General features: G+C 39.2%; 1 protein-coding gene across 9 annotated transcripts in view; it reads right to left on the bottom strand.

Moving 5' to 3' along the window:
* Window positions 1-16,750, bottom strand: part of LOC140638547 (phospholipid-transporting ATPase ABCA3-like) — a 195,415-nt gene extending 178,665 nt beyond the window's left edge. For 5 of the 9 annotated variants that reach the window (XM_072836119.1, XM_072836114.1, XM_072836118.1 and 2 more), the window contains exons 1-5: window positions 16,619-16,707; window positions 5,715-5,778; window positions 4,773-4,878; window positions 4,191-4,443; window positions 705-832 (exon numbers count right to left, since the gene is read on the bottom strand). In XM_072836119.1, coding sequence (XP_072692220.1) covers window positions 705-832; window positions 4,191-4,443; window positions 4,773-4,832 — 441 coding nt within the window. In that variant the 5' untranslated portion in view covers window positions 4,833-4,878; window positions 5,715-5,778; window positions 16,619-16,707. Of the gene's footprint in view, window positions 1-704; window positions 833-4,190; window positions 4,444-4,772; window positions 4,879-5,714; window positions 5,779-16,618 lie in introns of all 9 variants that reach the window. The other 4 variants (XR_012035576.1, XR_012035575.1, XM_072836116.1 and 1 more) reach the window with 3 other exon arrangements.
* Window positions 16,751-17,103: the final 353 nt, after the last annotated feature.

Below are 17,103 nucleotides of genomic sequence, written 5' to 3'. Positions count from 1 at the left end.
GAGCCCGATGTGGGATTCGATCCTGGGTCTCCAGGATCGCGCCCTGGGCCAAAGGCAGGCGCCAAACCGCTGCGCCACCCAGGGATCCCTCCATGTAGATATTATAGGTGATTATTTATTTCTATCACCACCAGGATAGAATGTCTAACAAGATCTGCTAATCAGACACCAGTTCAAAGACACCAGACACCAGTTTCTCCTTCCCATGGGCTATGCTATAATCAGATGCTTTTTCAGCACCTATGGATGTCCTAGTTCTGAATCAATGTGGCTGAAGCTTAGAGTTTTTTCTAGTGATTTATGAAAGGACTTATATCTGTGTTTCATTTGAAGAAAGAGGACTTTTTTTCCATGCTTGATTCCTTGTTAGTGAAAATGCATCTGCTCCGTAGCTTGTTTCACCACTCTTTGTAGATCTAGAAGCAATGCCTAAGTAGTCAAAGATTCCCATGAGTCTAAGGCCTTCTGTGTACAGTTCTTTCCTTATCATAGTGTAACAGTTAATTAGTAGCACAGAAATTAGTTACTCAGATCTGGATTCACATTCTTGCTCTATCATATACTAGTAGTTTGATCTTGGGAACATTGGTTGCTTCATCCATAAAATAGGGTTAGTAATAGCAAAGTCATTAAAATTCTAGAAATTGTTAGCACAACTACTAGAAAACTGTGTATTTAGAAAACTCTAAATAAAATGTTCTCACCTGAAGTGGCAGAGGGTCACTGCTGCTTTTGAAGTTACAGTCAAAAATGATGGCAGCCAGTACTTTATGAGATCCATAGTCATATTCAATGTACCTCTCAAACTCTATTTCTGAAGCAAACCCTCGAACTGTAAAAAGGATAAATTGTTCATTACAATAGAAAAAATTTATATTCCACTGAAGGGGAGATACATGGATAAAAGCTTATCCCAGTATTATAAATTTAAAAACAGTGTTTTCCAAGTATCACAACTACTTAATGGTTATTGAGGGTTCAAAACAATGTTAAGTATAAAACTTCACTTTAGGGGATCCCTGGGTGGCGCAGCGGTTTAGCGCCTGCCTTTGGCCCAGGGCGCAATCCTGGAGACCCGGGATCGAATCCCACATCGGGCTCCCGGTGCATGGAGCCTGCTTCTCCCTCTGCCTATGTCTCTGCCTCTCTCAGTCTCTCTCTCTCTCTCTCTCTCTCTCTCTCTGTGTGACCATCATAAATAAATAAAAATTAAAAAAAAAAACTTCACTCTAGTTTTAAATAATAATTATAAAATATATATGAAGACAAGCCATTAGTCATAAGGGAAATGCAAATCAAAATCACAATGAGATACCAATTCATAGTTATAATAAAAAAGATGATAACAAGTGCTGGTGAGAATATGGAAAAACTGGAACCTTCATGCATTGCTGACCAGAATATAAAATAGAACAACTTTAGATAACAACTTTTGGTAGTTCCTCAAAAAGTTAAACATAGTTACCACATGACATATTCATTCCACTCTTAGGTATATACTCAAAAGAAGTGAAAACACATGTCTACATATACCTTAGAGATGAATGCTCATAACAGTATTAGTTGTAAGCCAAAACGTGGATTTAGCCCAACTGTCTGCCAAATGATAAAGGATATACCAGGTGAACACAGTATATTCATATAATGGGCTATTACTTGACAATGAAAAGAAATGAAGTGTTGATACAAACTACAACATAGATGAACTTGAAAACATGCTAAGTGAAAAAAGCCAGTCACAAATGATCCCAACTTCCAGGTATATAAAATTTATATGAAGAGTTTATATATAGGGGCGCCTGGGTGGCTCAGTGGTTGAGTGTCTGCCTTCCACTCAGGGCATGATCCCGGAGGTCCTAGGATCAAGTCCTGCATTGGGTTCCCTGCAGGGAGCCTGCTTCTCCTTCTGCTTGTATCTCTGCCTCTCTCTGTCTTTCATGAATAAATAAATCTTAAAAAAAGAGAAAGGCTTATATATAAACCATTGACAGTAAAGGTTTATGATATGCAAATCTATAGAGACAGAAAGTAGATTAGTGTTTTCCTAATCTCGGTGGGATGGGAAATTGTAGAGTCATGGCTAAAAGTTATAGGATTTATTTTTGGTCATGAAAATGCTCTAAAATTGATTGTGGTAATGGATATGCAACTCTGAATATACAAGAGTCACTGAATCGTATGCTTTAAATGAGTGAATATGTGGTATGTGGCTTAGATCTCAACAAGCTGTTTAACAGTTCTTTTCTTTTTTTATTTAGTAGGCTCCACACCAATGTGGGGCTTAAACTCACAACCCTGAGGTCAAGAGTCACAGGCTCTATCTGCCAACTGAGCCAGCCAGGAGCCCACAAAAAGATATCTCAAAATAAGATAAATCAGGAGGTAGAGATCACTTCAAACGGTGCTTAAAAAAAAAAAAAACTGACTCATTTGAATGTAGCTGTATAGAGATAACAGAGGAAGGAGTGAAGATAAATCAATAGACATTACCTAACTGAACAAGAGACAGAAAAAAAATGGGAAAAAAATTTGAATAGATCCTCAATAACTTCTGGGACAATACAACTTTGAGAAATAATTGTTAAAAGCTCCCCAAATTTGGTGAAAGATAGAAACTACAGATTCAAAATGCTCAGAGAACCCCCTAACAGAATAAACCAAAAGAAATCCACACTCGGGACATAATCATAGTTTTGACAAAGACAGAAAATATCTTGAAAACAGCCAGAGAGAAGTGATATGTTACCTATAAAAAAACAAGGATTCAAATGCAGATTCAAATGCAAAAACCAAAGAGGTCAGAGAAACTGGCAAATACTTTTTAGATGCTGAAAGGACCAACTCAAAATTTTATATCAAATGAAAATAGTCTTCAAGAATGAAGATGAATTAAAAACATTCATAGATGAAGGAAACAAAGAAAACTCATTGCCAGTAGACCTGCTCTAAAAAATTGTTAAAGTTCTTCAGAAAGAAGGAAAAATGACAGAAGGAGGAAACTTGGAACTTCAAAAATGAAGTTACAAGCAAGAGCTATGGTAAATATCTGGGTAAATAGCTTTAAGTTCTTTAAAATATGTGTGTAAATTGTAGCACTTTCTGGTATAGTTTTCAACTTATATAGATGTGAAAACTACAACCTAAAGAGAGAACTATAAAGGGACCTATATACTGGTAAACATTGCCATTAAAATAAAATAGCAAAAATTCTAAGTTGTGAAAAATTATGCATGCATATTTTAACCCCAACAGCAGCCACTAATAACATTATACATCAGAAGTCCAATTTTTCATTTTTTCTTTCATGAATGATGCCTAAGAATTCTTCAACTAACTCTACAAAGTTACAAAGACTTTCTCCTATGTTCTTGCCTAAATGTTTTATCATTTTACTTATAGATCTGCGATCCATTTTGATATATTCTTTTAATCTAAGGTGTGAAATTTCATTGTTTTGGCTACTGATGTTCAAGTGTTTAGCATTATTTGTTGAAAAGATTATCTTTCTACTATTGTAAAAAATATTTTGGCATATTTGTATAGTTCTCTGTGTTCTCCACAGGTATAACTTGCTTTATTGCACTTTGCAGAAACTGTTTTATAAAATTTGAAGGTTTGGGGCAACACTGAGTCAAGCAAATCTACTCATACCATTTTTCCAACCGTATTTGCTCATTTCATGTCTATATGTCACATTTTGGTAATTCTTGCAGTATTTCAAACCTTCATATCATTATTTGATGGTGATATGTGATCAGTGATTATGAATTGCTGAAAGCTCAGATAATGGTTAGCAATTTTAGCAATAAAGTATTTTTAAATTAAGGCATGCATAGCTTTTATAGACATAATACTACTGCATACTTAATAGACTACAGTATAGCATAAACATAACTTTTATACACACTGGGAAACCAAAAAATTCATTTGACTAGTTTTACTGTGATATTTGCTTTACTGCTGTGGTCTAAAACTGAACCTGCAATATCTCCCTGTGGTATGCCTGTATTGTTTCAATGATCTATGAATCTATCCCTCCACCAATATCCCACTGTCTTCACAACTATAGTTATATTGCAAGTTTTAAAATTGGGACGTGCGATTTCTCTAATTTTATTCTTTTTTAAAACACTGATTTACTCCATTGAAAACCAATTTAATAAGTTTTATAGAAAACCTTAATTTATAACCTTTTACACTGATGTTCAGATTCCTCTTCATACTCTCCGTGATCTCACTTACAACATCAATATTAGAAGGCACATAAATCAATTCCCAATCTTCAGGATTTTTGAGGAAAGGTGGCAAAGTATTGATGGGCTGGGAAGTATAATTGTAAGGTCCGACAACGTTTATAGAAGTAAGTTTACGGAATAGCAAAATCATCACTGGAAACACCAGTACTGTTAAGATTTCCAATATTAAAGTAAAGACCTGCCTCCTCTAGAAAAGAAACAAAAAGATGATGGTTAATTCAAAAACACACATTCAATGCATATGGATAGCTCTAGGATATTAAACTTCTGCCAAGTTTACTCTGGAGCAACCAAGTGTTTCCTAGACTATCTTGTACCCACCTTTACTTCCTCCCCTCCCAACTTGCTTATAGGTCATACTATACTACTGATTAAGTCAGTTTTATACATTAGGAAAAGCTACCTATAGCTCTGGAATTGATTTTTTCAAAAAGTATGTATGGACGGACACATCCACAACTCTGAACTGAAAAACAAAGCTATTTATGAACATTTTACATGGATGCCTTCACCTACCTTTAAGGTAAAGTTTTTCCAGAGGAGCACAGCAAATTGGCTGAATGTCAATAAATCCATTCTTCTACAATTCAACTCCAGGGGTATGTGAAAGGTTTTATATTATCTAATAATGTGAACATCAAACAAATAACAGAATTATTTCTTTCTCCTAATTTCATTCTTAATCATCCTCAAATATTGGTAGCATATTTGAAATAAAGAAAATAATAGTTTCTATTTTTATATTAGTTTAGTTAATATCTGATGAGATTCTAATATGTTTAAAATATAAGTAAGATGTGGTTCCATTTCTCCAAATAGTTATATGTCTGTGGGTATTAGGGCTGAATCCTAATTCTTTCACAGAATGATGGTGAGAATGGTTTCATAATGATATATTTATCCAAATAAAACATATGTACACACAAGAAAAATATTCATAAGTACACTTAATATAACTATTTATAATATAAAAAACCTAAAAACAACCCAAAAGTCAACAGTGGAATGGAAACTGTAGTATATTCATACAATAGAATACTGAAAATCAATGACAGGGATGAACTACAATTACACACAGTATAAATAAATATCCCAACATAGTACTGACCCATAAAAATCAAGTCCAAGAAGAGTATGTTCATTAGGATCTCACTTAGCTGAAGTTCAAAAGGTAAAACTCCAGCACCTAGTGATTAAGAATACATTCACAGGGGGTGCTTGGGTGGCTCAGTCAATTGAACATCCAATTCTTGGTTTTGATTCAGGTCATAATCTCAGGATCTTGAGATGGAGACCCAGGAAGTTAGATTGAGATTCTTTCTCTCCCTCTCCCTCACCCTTCCTCCTGCTTGTTCACTCTTTATTTCTAATAAACACATAAATCTTAAAAAAGGGAATACATTCATAGGAAGTATACTGAAGCAAGGAAAGGATTATTCCAAATATCAGAATACTTACAGACTGTTTGGAGAGGCTAATACAATAAGTGGTTCTAAATTCCTAGAGATGTTCTTATTTAATACTGTAAAAAGATGAGTAGGAATTTCTTTTTTATTATATATTTTATATTGCTCATATAAATAGTCTTATATATATTATATATTGTACAATAAAGAAAACTTGAAAATACATAATTTTTTAAAGATATTATTTATTTTATTTGAGAGAGCAGAGCGAGACCATGAGCGGTGGGGAAAGGGGGAGGCAGAGGGAGAAGCAGATTGCCTGCTCAGCAAGCATGGGGCTCAATCCCAGGACTCAGTCATGACCTAAGTCAAAGGCAGACGCTTAACCAACTGAGCCACCCAGGCACCCCTATACAGTGTTTTTATATCCAATTTCATTCATAATTTATGAACTGAGAGTCACACCTGCTTCCTAAAACAATACTGAAAATACACAACAGAATGTGGGAAATGTGAGTAAAGACAGCTCAAAAATACAGAAAGAAAAGCTAATTCATTATATTAGCTCGTGGTAGGTTTATTAGAACTGGCAGAACTCAATTAGGAACCAAAAGAATAAATTAGATTTCAATAAACAGAGAAAATGATGAGAAGAAAGGCAAGATAGCATAAAACTATAAGGTATGTTCAGAGAATGGCTGAGGTTTTTTTTTTTTTTTTTTTTTCCGGCTTTCTGTAAGAAAATGTCTTGAAATCCCTAAAATACACAGTATTTTATGGCTTTTTTCCCTGAATATATCTATAATACCAAAATATGAATTTTATAAATTGAACAATTATTAAGATAAGGTGCACATAAAGTCCTTGCATGGAATATATATATAGCACTATAACTGAAACCACATATTATGTACAATATATTTATTTCTACATGTATATATAAAGTTTTAAACTTCCTATATGCTGAAGATGTAATCTCCATCTTTTTTTTTTTTTTTTTTAATTTTTATTTATTTATGATAGTCACAGAGAGAGAGAGAGGCAGAGACACAGGCAGAGGGAGAAGCAGGCTCCATGCACCGGGAGCCTGATGTGGGATTCGATCCCGGGTCTCCAGGATCGCGCCCCGGGCCAAAGGCAGGCGCCAAACCGCTGCGCCACCCAGGGATCCCCTGTAATCTCCATCTTATGATTGTCCCTACGTGGCTATCACAGCACCAGGCTCCCAGTGGACTCCCAGAAACCTACCTTCCGGGTCTACTCTAGCACCAGCCAGCTCCCATAGCAGGAGATTCCTAGTCCATCCTGATGCCAGCCAGCTTCACAGCACCACGCACCTGGTGGGATCCTGTAAACCCAGGCTCCTAGATAACCCCAATGCTGGCCAATTCTATGATCATGGTGGCTCCTATGGCTCCAATCAGTTCCTTATAAACCCAGGTTCCAGGTGGGCACCAGACTGGCCTCTGTGGACCTAAATCACATCCTAGTTCCCAGAGATTTGGGCTTCTGGTTTACCCCATCACCAGACCAGCTCTCATGGACCCAGGTACCCGGCCCACCCCAGGGCCATATCAATCCCCACAGACTCAACCTCCACGTTGCACTCTGAGGTTATAGACAGACCCCTATGGTCAAGATTTCCAGGTCACCCTACTGCCCAGCCAGTACCTATGGCTCCAGTCTCCAGGCTGGCTTCCGTGAAACCAGGCTTCTGACCTGTTTCAGTACCAGACCAGTCCCCATGGACCTGTCACTAGGCTCACCACAGTGGTCCAGGGTGCTGGATGGCTCCAGGATCTAGTTTTACCCACATGGACTCAGGTCCCAGGTCTGTTACCAAAGATTCAAGTGCCAAGCCTGCCCCCATAGAACTAGGTACCAGGCAGGTTCCCATGTACCCAAATACCAGGCCTTTACAACTGCTGACCTAGACACCAGATCAGCCTACCCCATTTGCGGACTGCCCATTTGTGGACACCACCAGATGACCCACCCAGAAACTCTGGACTGGCTAACTGGTGAAGGGTTTAGCCTGACAAAGCAGGTCTGTAAAGACTGGAAGAAGTACCTACTTCCTAAAATGTCAGACACAGATACAAGGCCACAAGGATTATGAATAATCAAGGAAACATAACAACACCAAAGGAAAATAAAACTCCAATGACTAACTAAAAATAGGCGGTCTATCAAGTGTCTGACAAAGAATTCAAAATAATCTCTTAAATTCAGTGAACTACAATAAACACACATATACGACTAAATTAAGAAAACAACACACAAACAAAATAAAAAGTTACATAAAAAAGTAAAAACTAAAAAAAAAAAAAAAAAAAAAAAGTAAAAACTACTACCCCACATCCCACCCCCAAAATCTCAGAGTTGAAGAACATAATGACTGAACTGAAGAATTCAATAGAAACCTTCAACAGCAGACTCAATCAAAAAGAAGGAAGAATTAGTATAAAAGAAGTGAGGTCAATGGACTGTCAGAATAGAGTAGTCCCAAGACGGCAGTGAAGGAAGATTCTGAATTCACCCCCTTCCACAGACATACCAAATCTACAGCTATATATGGGTAATTTCTCTCTGAAAAAACTCAGAAACTAGATGAACTGCTTTTCATAACAAAGGATGTAAGGACCACATTGAAAGGGGTAAAGAATCAGAAACAAAGACTCACAAAAAACTCCATTCTGGCATGGCAATATACATAGGGAAGGATATCACCAGATAGGTGTTTCTCTCAGAGGAGCAAGGGGTTGGTACCCTACACTGGGCATCCTGACCCCTGGGATCTGCATTGGAGATATGAGCTCTCAGAATGTCTGGCTTGGAAAACCAATGGGACTGACATCCAGGGGTCCTGAAGTGCTGTAAGAAACAGGTTCCCTCTTGGAGTGCTTGCATATGGTCTCACTGGCCCTGAGACCCAGTGAAAGAATAGTAGTATGAAAAATCCTTAGACCAAATGTGAAAGAGATTCATTTTCATATCACGGGGCATCAGCTGGAGGGGCAGGGGAGAGTTGAGATGTACCCCAGAGACAGAGGCACAGGCAGATGCCATTGCCTCACTCTCCACATAGCCTGCTAGCACAGGTAGGTGAGCTTGGACACAGCATCCCCAACCACCTTGCTGGGGCGGGGGAGGGTGAGCAGTCACAGCACTTGCTGAGGCCAGACAGTACCTGCAGATGCAGCACTCCTCCATTGCATGGGTGATGCAGGCAAGCACAAACAGTCAGAGTTCTCTCTCCCAGCTAAAGTCTGCAAGCAGGGTAGCTGCAACATTCCCCTTCACTCTGGCTGGGATTGGTGAGTACACGCAGTTACGGTATTTGTCCCACTCCCAACTTAAAGCCAGCATGCATACAAAGATAAGGCACTCTTCAGTTGCACTGATGAAGCCAACGCATTTTCCTGCTGCCTTTCTGAAACCAGAAAGTATGTCCTACCCTAGATGATCTCCAGCTGCCATGCTAAAGTCAGCAGGAGCGTGCAATCCACAAGGAGTCACCCCTCAGTTGCCTGACCCTGGTGGCCAAGAGGGCCCTGGTGTTCCAGAGCTCCATGGAAAGACAGTTCTTCGTAGATCACCATTCCCAGGGCACTGCACAGAAAGCAGACTGAAACACAACCCTAGTCGTCCTGCAAAACAGGTTTATTTACTTAATCTGGAATTTCAATCTGAGAGACAGACTTCAGGTTTCATACACTAAGAGGCTAAGTATAGGTGGTCCCGGGGAATATAAGCAGGGAGAACACCATTCTTGTGCATTCCCTTATCCTTTTCACAGTTCAATGAGATTTACCAGAAAGAAGCTTATACACTCATTGGAATCTCAATTTTTACAACTGTGGCTCAGGGGTATGATACTTCCTGATCTCCTGGTCTGGAGGCCAGCAGAGATTATTACTGTGGTCCCACAGAACTGTACATATTTGTATACTTTAAAAGCTGCTGCCTAGACTTGGCTTCCAATCAGCCTCAAAGTAGGTGCTAAATGAGATTTCTTCTCTTGGATCATGGATGGTCTTGGTGTACCTTAATCAAAGGCATATCAAGAATAAATCAAGTGGTTTAGATAATCATAAATATTTGAGAGATCCAGGTCAAAGTTGGAGGATGAGGATCATTACATAAATAAAGCCACTCCTTCAGTAGCTGTTTCACCTAATACATAGTAAAGTTAGTGGACTGATCACTTATAAAAGCTATTCAAGAAGGTTAAAAGACAAATGTATAAAGTTAATGAAAACTACAATAGTTAAGAGACACAAATATAAAAGATATAAAAAGTGACAAAAATAAAAAAGGAAAAGAGTAAAAAATGTAGTTTTGGAATGTGTTCAAATTTAAGTTGCTAACAAATTAAAATAGATTGTTATACACAGGATGACATTTTTGACCCAGTAACCACAAAACAAAACCTTAGAGTAAGAAAATGAAAAAGGAATCTAAACACTAAAAAAAAAGTCATTGAACTGTCAGAAAAGAGATAAAGAGAAGAAGAACAGAACAGAGAGAAACCAGAAAACAATTAGCAAAATGGCAACAAGTACATACCTACCAATAATTACTTTAAAATAAATGGGCTAAATTCTCTAATCAAAGACACAGAATGGTTGACTGTATAAAAAAAAGAGAGAGAGAGACATATATGCCTATATACTGCCTACAAGTGGCTCACTTAAGAAGGATAGACAATAAAAGTGAAGGGATGGGAAAAGATATTCCATGTAAATGGACATAAAAAGAAAGCCGATGTAGCTATCCTTATATTAGTCAAAATAGACTTTAAGGGCACCTGACTGGCTCAGTTGGTAGAGAATATGACTTTTGATCTTGGGGTTATGAGTTCAAACCCCACAATGGATGTGGAGTCTACTTAAAAAAATAAATCATTAAAAAAACCAGACTTTAAAATGAAGACTATAATAAAAGACAGTGAGGGACAGTATATAATGATAAAAGTCAATCCATCAAGGAAAGAAAACATTTATAAATATATATACACCCAACATCAGAGCATCAAAATATATAAAGCAAATATTAACAGATTTAAAGGAGAAAAATGACAGCAATATGGATTTTAGCACCTCATGTATAGGTCATTCAGACATAAAACTCATAAGGAAACACCTTAACACATTACATCAAATATTTTATATATATATATATAATATTCCATCCAAAAGCAGCAGAATACACATTCTTCTCAGGTGCACATGGAATACTCTCTAGAATAGATCACAAGTTAAACTACAAAACCAGTCTCAATAAATTAAAGAAAAGTGAAATCATATCAAGCATCTTTTTTAACACCATGGTATAAAACTAAAATCAGTTACGAGAGAGAAATGAGAAAAATACAAATAAGGGAGATTAAACAACATATTACTCATCAACAGCTAGTTTAGAGAAGAAATCAAAGGAGAAATTAAAAAAAATACCCAGAGGACAAATGAAAACAATTATAATACACCAAAACCTATGATATGAAGTAAAAGTGGTTTTAAAGGGAAGTTCATAGTAATATAGGCCTATCTCAAGAAATAAGAGATATCTTAAATAAACATGCTAATTTTACAACTAAATAAACTTCAAAAAAAGAATAAACAAAGATCAAAATTACAATAAAGGAGATAATAAGGATTATAATTAAAATAAATGAAAGACTAAAAAGACAATTGCAAAGATCAATGAAACTAAGAGCTAGCTCTTTGAAAGGATAAAATTGACAAAACCTTTAGCTAGACTCACCAAGAAAAAGAGAGAGGGTGCAGATAAAATCATAAATGAAATAAGAAAATTTACAACTGATACCACAGAAATACAAAGGATCATAACCAGTATGGAAAATTATATACCAATAAACTGAACAACCCAGAAAAAGTAAGCTCCTAGAAACTTACAATCTTCCAAGACTGAACTATGAATAGATAAGTCTGAACAGACCAATTATTACAAAAAGATTGAATTAGTAATAAAAAACCTCCTAACAAACAAAACTCCAGAAATAGCTTCACTGGTGAATTCTAACAAACTATGAAAGAAGAATTAATACTTATCCTTTTCAAACTCTTCCAAAGAACTGAAGAGAAGGAGCACTTTCAAACTTATTTAAAAAGACCTTCATTACTCTGTATCAAAACCAGACAAGCACATCACAAAAAAGAGAAAATTAAAGGCTAATATCCCAGATAAACATAGATATAAAAATCCTGAACAAAATATTAGCAAACCAAATTCAGTAATACATTAAAAGGATCAAATACCATGATCAAGTGGGATTTATTCTAGGGATGCAAGGATGGTTCAACATCTGCAAATCAATCAATGTGATATAACATATTAACAAAATAAAGATGAAAACGATATGATAAAAAAAATACGATCACCCCAATAGATGCAGAAAAACACCTAAGAAAATTTAACAATCATTTATGCTAAAAAAAAAATCTCAACAAAATGAAAACAGAGGGAACATACCTCAACATAATAAAGGCCATATATGACTAATCCACAGCTAATATCATACTAATTGTGAAAAGCTAAAAGATCAGGAACAAAACAAGGATACTCACTATACCCACTTTTATTCAGCATAGCATTGGAAACCACAGCAATCACACAAGAAAAGTAAATCAAAGGAATTTAAATTTGAAAGAAAGAAAACTGTCACATTTTGCAGATGATATGGTGCCACATATTTAAAAAACCCTAAAGACTCCACTAAAACAGAATAAATGAATTCAGTAAAGCTGCAGGACACAAAATAAATATATAAAAATCTGTTGCATTTCTATACATTGACAATAAACAAGAAAGAGAGAGATCATGAAAATAATCCCATTTACAACTGTATCAAATAGAATAAAATACCTTAGAATAAATTTAACCAAAGAGGTGGAAGACCAGTACTGAACACTATAATACATTGATTAATTGAAAAAATACAGTGCAAAAGCTTCTTAACTTGATGAAGTCCCAATAGTTAATTTTTGCTTTTGTTTCTCTTGCCTTCATGGATGTCTTGCAAGAAGTTACTGTGGCCAAGTTCAAAAAGGGTGTTGCCTGTGTTCTCCTCTAGGATTTTGATGGAATCTTGTCTCACATTAAGATCTTTCATCCATTTTGAGTTTATCTTTGTGTATGGTGAAAGAGAGTGGTCTAGTTTCATTCTTCTGCATGTGGATGTCCAATTTTCCCAGCACCATTTATTGAATAGACTGTCTTTCTTCCAGTGGATAGTCCTCCCTCATTTGTCGAATATTAGTTGACCATAGAGTTGAGGGTCCACTTCCGGATTCTCTATTCTTTTTTTTTTTATTTTTTTTTATTTTTTATTTTTTATTTTTTATTCATTTATGATAGTCACAGAGAGAGAGCGAGAGAGAGAGCAGAGAGAGAAGCAGGCTCCATGCACCGGGAGCCTGATGTGGGATTCGATCCCGGATCTCCAGGATCGCGCCCTGGGCCAAAGGCAGGCGCCAAACCGCTGCGCCACCCAGGGATCCCTCGGATTCTCTATTCTGTTCCATTGATCTATGTGTCTGTTTTTCTGCCAGTACCACACTGTCTTGATGACCACAGCTTTGTAGTACAACCTGAAATCTGGCATTGTGATGCCCCCAGCTATGGTTTTCTTTTTTAATATCCCCTGGCTATTCAGGGTCTTTTCTGATCCCAAACAAATCTTAAGATGATTTTTTTCCAACTCTCTGAAGAAAGTCCATGGTATTTTGATAGGGATGTCATTAAATGTGTAAATTTCCCTGGGTAACATTGACATTTCCACAATATTAATTCTTCCAATCCATGAGCATGGAATATTTTTCCATCTCTTAGTATCTTCCTCAATTTATTTCAGAAGTGTTCTGTAGTTTTTAGGGTATAGACCTTTACTTCCTTAGTTAGGTTTATTCCTAGGTATCTTATGCTTTGGGGTGCAATTGTAAATGGGATTGACTCCTTAATTTCTCTTTCTTCAGTCTCATTGTTAGTGTAGAGAAATGTCACTGATTTCTGCTGATTAAAGTCTTAAAGAGAACCCCCCCCCCCCACAGAAGCAGTTCCTAGAACAAAACCACAGCAAAACAAATATTCATAAGAAAGATAATCATTCAGAACACTGGAAATAGTAAGATAAAATGGAAACAATGAATACATAATGGCAATTCCTTCAATGAAATCCTATTCATTTGCTTCAAGGAGGAGGATAAAAAATTGTACTTTCATGGGAGGATAATATATCACGTAAGGGGAAAAGATGAAAAACATTCTATATAATATAAATACTTTTTTGTAAAAATATGTAAGAAAAATGGCAGAATATACTCCAATGTGTTGACAGTATTTGTCTTTCAAGAGTGAAATATAGGAGATTCACACATTCTATAATTTGTTATGTTGATAAGATTTGAATTCTATACAATGCACCTGTATCATTTTTTCAATTACTTCTTCACATGTTGGGGGTTAGAAATCTGTGAAGAAGTACCTGAAGAACTGACTGCCCCAAGACCTTTTTCCTCTTGCTCTCATAGTGGGTAATATTTTGAAATACTAACTATAAGTTTGCACCTAAGTACAATCTTAGTATCCCCCATTCAACTTTTTTTTTTCTTTTTGTCTCAAAGGAGAGAGAGAGAAATACCTGAGCCTAAAAGGACAAAGTCTAGTTCTTATCATTTGTCCTTTCTAGGTAACACAAATGAATTGAAATGATGCACAAAGAGGAAAAGGCTTCATTATATCCTGTCATCCCACCTCCTTTACCATCTCCAAGACAGATCTGGGAGAATTTTCCAGCTGAAGAAGTCCGACTCCACAGAGCCAGACAAGGAACGGGTTCACTCATGATATACTGGCCCTGAATACTAGATGCACTCCCGCTCCTGTCCCCGCAAACCTGGATGCAACACTAGGGTGGGAAAGAAAGGGGGAGGTAGTAGGATAGCCATGAACCTAGGGGTCTAAAAAATTTAGGCAACCTATTGATGTGTGGGCTCTAAAAAACAATTAAACAGGGTTACTGAAAATGAAGCCATTACACTGCTTACAGATGAGATTTACAGTCACTACACTTCCTGTTCTGAAAAGCACCAAGCTGTTCTGAATGAAACACAGCAGCTTTCTTAATTCTGCCAAAACAGAGGTATCTTTCCTTTTAAATCTTCTGCCTACTTTGCATAAAATGACGTGATCAAGATGGCCTGAATGTTCCTGAGCTGGACTAATGTTTAGACAGGCTCCCCCTGGCTCTAGGTCCTGATCACCCTTTTCTCTGGGCATCTGCTTTAGAAAACCTGTAATTACACTTCCTTTCTCTGTTTAAAACATAAGTAGCTCTTTTTCCAAGCCTCTTTCCTCTTTTGTAATTCCAAACTGTCTTTAGCAAGGACCTGGGAGCCATCCTTTGAAATAATGTAATCCTCAAGGAAGATAGCACCCCTATTCCCAGTCTCTGTGGGAGGGCAGGAGCTAGCTTCTAACAGGCAACAACCAGCAAGCACACATGGCCTGATTGCAGAACCACAGGAACAAACTTCAGCAAGTTACTCAATGTGTTCTACAGGTCCACCTCCCCTCTACAGTCCTCCAGGGCACTCCCATTGTCTCACTCAGCCCTCACACACCCTCCCACCCTTTGTTTCAGCAGAACTGAGCTCAGACTGACCTCCTTGCATGGAGTCTTCCTTGCCTGTTTAACTTAGTTCAGTGCAATTCTTGCTTTGGCAGACGAAAACTAAGACATGTGAGCTTCCGTCAGCACTTAACTTCCATGTTCCTTTCCTGTATTTATCGGACCGTTACTGTGTTCCGTCAGTTGAAATATTCTAATCACCTCAGAAATGGGTACAAGTAGTGTCCAGTTTCTTTTAGATGATGAAACAAGTTCGGTGAAATCAAACATTTACCTTGAGACATTGCTGTAACCTGAACGTCCGTGTCCTCCTTGCCTCCCCAGGTTTGTATGTTGAAATCCTAGCCCCATTAGGTCATGAGGATGGAGCCCTGATGAATGCCATTAATGCCCTTAAGACACAGGCCCCAGGGAGCTCCCTTGCTCCCTCCACCCTGTGAAGGACACAGTGAGAAGAGGCCTGTCTGTGAATCAGAAATCAGGCTCTCACCACACACGGGACCTGTATGAAGCTTTGAGACTTCCCAGCCTCAGGAAGTTACTCAGAGTGTCCTACTGTGAGAAACACATCTTGTTTTTAAGTACCCCAGTCATGTGCTGACGTTCTGGACGTTCTGGACTCAGCAGGCCGAGACCCACATGTGCCTCCAGAGCCCTGCCTTTCAAGTACTTGCAACAGTCAAAATAAAATTTTGTTGATTTTGCTCTGGTTAGGGACACGTGGGGGCTCAGTCTGTTAAGGGTCTGCCTTCTGCTCAGGTCATGATCCTGGAGTCCCAGGATGGAGCCCCACCTCCAGCTCCCTGTTCAGCGGGGAGCCAGCTTCCCCCTCTCCCTTCGCTCCCCTGGGCTTCAGGCTCTTAGCTTCTCTGTTTGGGGGTCCAGAGAAGTATCTCTTACTTCCTGTGCTTGCTTTGGTGTCTTTGACGCGGAGGGCACTTTCTCCTCCCTGGGAAGCCCTGGATGCATGCCCCAGAGCAGGGGGACCCGGACAGGCAGAGGACGGGAGTGAGGTCCTGTGAGGATGGAGGGCCAACACCGGGGTGTGGTGGCCCCTGACATTCGATAGTGGGGTGCAAGTCATACTAGAATATGTGTGTTACGTACAGGGGGGCTGGGGTGTCATTTTGGAGCGCAGCAGGGAGCGCTGTGGAGGGTTCCCGCGTATTTGGGGCTTGGGGGGTTTCGGGCTCTGCACTCAAGAATGAGGCTGGCGGGTCGGCCTCCGGGGGAGTCTGGGGAGCACCCCTGCCTCCCCGGGGAATCTGGGGAGAAGACGCCAGGCGGGCAGGCCCCACACTCACCGCTCTCACGGCTCCAAACCACCAGGGCCACAGCTCCGCCTCCACCCCCACCTCTGAGGGACACGCGCCCTCCCCGCCGCAGCGCCTCCTCCCAACGCCTTCGCCAACCGCCCAGCTGAGAGTTCTCGCGAGGCTCTGGTCTCCCGCCTCGGCCCCTGCCTCGCGCATGCGCGCACACGCCCGGCCCCAGGCCGCCCCTTCCCCCCTGCGGCCCTCGCGGCACGCGTCTCCGCACCCTCTGTGCCCCGGACACTCTCTCAGAGCGTGAGGCCTCGTTAAACTCCTCTCTCGCGCCCTGCCTGAGGCACCCAAACCCCGAGGGCCCTACCTCGTGGCCGTTCGCCCGCTTCCGGGCTCCTGGCCCCTGCCCCGCGCCAAGCGACCCCATCATCCTCCGCCTGTCCGGGTTCCCTCGTGCCTCGGGTGCCTGATCACCCTCGCAGGCCGGTAGCTGGCGGCGGGAAGTGGGAGGAGATTCAGTGGCC

This window comes from Canis lupus, chromosome 8 (genome assembly GCF_048164855.1).
Source record: "Canis lupus baileyi chromosome 8, mCanLup2.hap1, whole genome shotgun sequence".
NCBI classification, from domain to species: domain Eukaryota; kingdom Metazoa; phylum Chordata; class Mammalia; order Carnivora; family Canidae; genus Canis; species Canis lupus.
The sequence above is the reverse complement of the archived record's forward strand: the minus strand, read 5'-3'. Positions and strand labels throughout refer to the sequence as shown.